Source organism: Scomber scombrus, chromosome 1 (assembly GCF_963691925.1).
Source record: "Scomber scombrus chromosome 1, fScoSco1.1, whole genome shotgun sequence".
Classification (NCBI taxonomy): domain Eukaryota; kingdom Metazoa; phylum Chordata; class Actinopteri; order Scombriformes; family Scombridae; genus Scomber; species Scomber scombrus.
Genome location: NC_084970.1, coordinates 19,981,134 through 19,985,432, shown reverse-complemented (window position 1 = coordinate 19,985,432; position 4,299 = coordinate 19,981,134). Strand labels below are relative to the sequence as shown.

Here is a 4,299-nt window from a genome sequence, read left to right as displayed (position 1 = left end):
AACAGCTTTCACATCAAGACCCTTTCGCACGGCCAGGTTCAGCGTGTGGGCCAAACAGGGTAAATTAACAAGCCCCAAATTGCGCGCAGCGTTAACGTAGTTCAGGGCATTATCCATGGTGACGGCTACAACCACTTCACGGGAGATGTTAAAATCATCCAGGGTGCTGCTGATGCTCTCTGCAACGTGAACGGCTGTGTGGCTTCCTCTCAGTTCTTTAGTGCACAAAACATAATTGTGAAGTTCCCATGAGTCTGAAATACAGTGAGCTGTGACTGTCACATAAGCATGTGTAGCTAACGACGTCCACCCATCTGTTGTAAGAGCAAGTTTTTTGTCCTGTAATATAGTCTTTATATATTCACGTGCGGTGTCGTACAGCCGCACTATGTTTTCGGAGATTGTGGTGCGGCTGGGGATTTTATATTGTGGCTCCAGTTCCATCATTAGATTCCGAAACCCCTTTCCTGAAACAATATTTGTGGGGCGCATATCCTTGCAAACAAACCTTGTTATCTTATCGGTCTGATGCGCTTAAGGAGATTAAAGCCTACATTTCGAATACGAACTTTTCACCCCTCGTTCAAACCCATGTTCGAATATCGAATAAAAAGCAACTGCCTTACTAGAGAGGGGACTATCCTTCATCCCACGCCCCATCAAACATGATTGGGAGGAACTTCAAAGGGACATTCACCAGTAGGGGAGAGCGGGGTAATGTGAGACACCGGGTAATGTGAGACACCCCCTGTATTTAGGCAACGGAACACATTTGTGGTCATGGTCATTTATAACTACTCTGGATGGCATTACTTTGGCCTCCAGTACTACTGTAAGGAACCTAGGAGTTATATTTGACCAGGGTCTGTCCTTTAATTCCCACGTAAAACAAATTTCAAGGACTGCCTATTTTCATCTGCGTAACATTTCAAAAATCAGACATATTCTGTCTCAAAATGATGCTGAAAAACTAATCCATGCATTTGTTACTTCAAGGCTGGATTATTGTAATTCATTATTATCAGGCTGTCCTAAGAAATCTCTAAAGACTCTCCAACTGGTCCAGAATGCAGCTGCACGCGTTCTGACAAAAACTAGAAAGAGAGATCACATTACTCCTATTTTAGCTTCACTGCATTGGCTTCCCGTAAAATCAAGAATAGAATTTAAAATCCTTCTCCTCACTTTTAAAGCTCTTAATGGTCAGGCTCCATCATACCTTAAAGAGCTTATAGTACCTTATGTACCTACCAGAACACTGCGCTCCCAGAACGCCTACAGGCCTACTTGTGGTACCTAGTATCTCTAAAAGTAGAATGGGAGGCAGAGCCTTCAGTTATCAGGCTCCTCTCCTGTGGAACCATCTCCCAGATTCGGTCCGGAGGGCAGACGCCCTCTCTACTTTTAAGAGTAGGCTTAAAACTTTCCTTTTTGATAAAGCTTATAGTTAGCCAGCTCCTAGTTTATGCTGCTATAGGCTTAGACTGCCGGGGGACTCCTACCTCCATGATGCACTGAGCTCCTCTCTCCTCCTCTCTCTCTCTCTATCCATCTATCTATATCCAATAACATTCATGTACTATTAATGCATTCAATAACCTACACTTCTTCCCTGGAGTTGTCTGTGCTTTCTCGTCTCACAGGCAATCTGGGCCTGTAGACGTCCGGAAGACAGATTCCAGTCCCGGACCTTATAGCTTCAATGTTTATGAACTATGTGCTTCTCTCTCTCTCCTATTCTTGCTCTCTCTCCCCCCTACCCCAACCGGTCGAGGCAGATGGCCGCCCACTTTGAGCCTGGTTCTGCCTGAGGTTTCTTCCTGTTAAAAGGGAGTTTTTTCTTGCCATTGTCGCTAAGTGCTTGTTCATGTGGGAATGTTGGGTCTCTTTAAAATTAAAACCTGAAGAGTTCGGTTTAGAACCTGCTCTATGTGTAAAGTGCCTTGAGATAACTTTGTTGTGATTTGGCGCTATATAAATAAAGATTGATTGATTGATTGATGATGTGACCATTATGTTTTCAAGCCCCTCCCCTTCCCCCCTTGCCAGGAAGGAGAAGTTGGTGCTAGTGCTGTGGTAAGTAGGTTTTTACATAAAAATGTGTTTTTTGCATGTAAAAGTACATTTTCTTGCTGTGAACTTAATTAACTGTTGTGTCAAAGCAAATTGATTCAGGTAAAAAAACTTATACATGTTGAGAACTTCCAACATATAAAACGATGTGATTGATGCTAGTTGAAGATTAGCCTGAATTGCTAAGAGATGTTGTTTTTTCTAAAAAGGTGGCTGCGGGGTAAAGTGAGACAAATGATGAAGCACAAGTTAAGCTTAGTCAAAACATATTTTAGTGTAATATTACATTACAAATGTTTTATTTTTAATGTCATAAACATTGTAGAAAAGCCATCATGCCAAGAAACTACACCAGGAAGACAACCTGGGGCCAAACACCCCTCGCACAGATCGAGAGTGCAGCCGCTGAGGTCATGCAAGGAAAGAAGTCCTTAAGAAAAGCTGGAAGGGATAGAAATATTGACAAGACAACCCTACAAAGATTCATAAAGAAAAAAGAGAAAGGGGTAGAAAAATCAGTAGCCTGGGGTGCAGTAGCTGAGGCGAAGAGAATATTCACAGATGAGATGGAGGAGGAGCTTGCCAAACATTTGAAACAACTAGCTGACCAGTTCCATGGCCTCGCTCCAGTTAAGTGCTGTGAACTGGCATTTGAATACGCAGAGAGAAACAATATCCCTGTCCCTGCCAATTGGACAGAGAAACAATGTGCAGGTAGGCTACGGTGTGCAAGAGATCACATTATTCTGTAGGTTAACTTAGGCCAACTGATCTTGCCACAAAGCTAAATCTTATAATAATGAATTCTCTACTCTTTAGGAGAAGAGTGGTTTGGCAGCTTCCTAGCACGTCGCCATCTCTCTGTCCGAACTCCGGAGGCAACATCCCTGGGAAGGGCTACAGCCTTCAATAAAACTACAGTGGGGGAGTTCTTCAAAAATCTGGCTGTAGTGATGGACAGGTGACATAATTAATTATTTAGTTGCAAATGTTTTATGGAGGCTTTACCTGTAAGATTTGGTTTTGATTCTGATAAGGTTCTTCCCTTGCCTCTCTTCCTTAACAGGCACACATTCCCTCATCACATGATTTACAATGTGGATGAAACAGGCGTCTTTACAGTTCAAAAGCCACGGCACGTAAGCTACACATGATACACTAGAGAGCACCAGACTGATACTGAGTGGCTTGTGATAATGACCAGCTAGCTATTGGCAGAATGCTGAAACTAATGCTTTTAGTAATGTTGTGAACCTGTGAACTGGAAAAAATGAATGGACTGAAACGAAATACAATGTACCTTTAGACCAATAGTAGCTTACTGATTGCACATGCCATTGATTCTAAACTTTCTATTTGATTCAGGTTGTGACAGAGAAAGGAAAAAAGCAAGTTGGTTCTATCACATCAGCTGAGAGAGGAGAACTGGTGACTGTGGTGTGTGCTGGGAATGCTGCTGGGAATGCCATACCTCCCCGGTTTGTCTTCCCCAGAGTTAGGTTTAGGGACGACTTCATGATAGGAGCACCTCCAGGAGCCAAAGGTGCCTCCACCACAACAGGATGGATGAATGAAGACACCTGGCCTGAGTTCCTTGATCACCTGATACAGCACACTCAGTGCAGTCCTGACTGTCCCATGCTGCTTATCCTTGATAATCTTAAAGCTCACATCTCACTCAAGGCAGTAGAAAAAGCAAAGAGAAACGGTATTGTTCTGCTCACCCTTCCACCCCACACATCCCATCACACGCAGCCTCTCGACGTGACCGTGTATGGCCCGTTCAAGACCCTATACAGCCGAGCTCTTGATGGGTGGATGAGATCTAACCCTGGCAAAACAGTGTCCGTCTACCAGATTGCAGGACTTGTCAGCAGTGACACCACGGAATATCACTTCTGGATTCAAGTCCACTGGGATTTTCCCATATAACAGAGATATTTTCCCTGAGGAACCGTTTGCACCATCCATGGTGTCAGACCGGCCAAACCCTGAGCTGCAGCCTGCATCCACTGGTCCATCCACTTCAGATGATCCGGATGGTCCACGCCCTGCAGATGATCCACCCCTTGCAGATGATCCACATGATCCTGAGGATAAGAGAAGTGATCCTGGAAACACAGATCTGAACGTGGGTGACTTTGTCCTAGTTAACTTTGCAACCAAACGCAGGAGTGTCCGTTACGTTGGCATGGTTGAGAAAATTGAGGATGACGAAATACTTAC

At 44.1% G+C, this 4,299-nt stretch overlaps 2 protein-coding genes across 2 annotated transcripts; both read left to right on the top strand.

The window, feature by feature from the left end:
• The first annotated feature begins 2,408 nt into the window (after positions 1 to 2,408).
• Positions 2,409 to 2,960, top strand: zgc:113274 (uncharacterized protein LOC552925 homolog). The gene has a single exon (XM_062422099.1). It carries the CDS (start codon positions 2,409 to 2,411, stop codon positions 2,823 to 2,825), a length of 417 nt encoding a protein of 138 aa, XP_062278083.1. The 3' UTR covers positions 2,826 to 2,960.
• A 17-nt stretch (positions 2,961 to 2,977) lies between these two features.
• LOC133990727 (uncharacterized) lies at positions 2,978 to 4,005 on the top strand. The gene is made up of 3 exons (XM_062429163.1): positions 2,978 to 3,034; positions 3,140 to 3,212; positions 3,439 to 4,005. Exons 1-3 carry the CDS (start codon positions 3,027 to 3,029, stop codon positions 4,003 to 4,005), a joined length of 648 nt encoding a protein of 215 aa, XP_062285147.1. The 5' UTR covers positions 2,978 to 3,026.
• Positions 4,006 to 4,299: the final 294 nt, after the last annotated feature.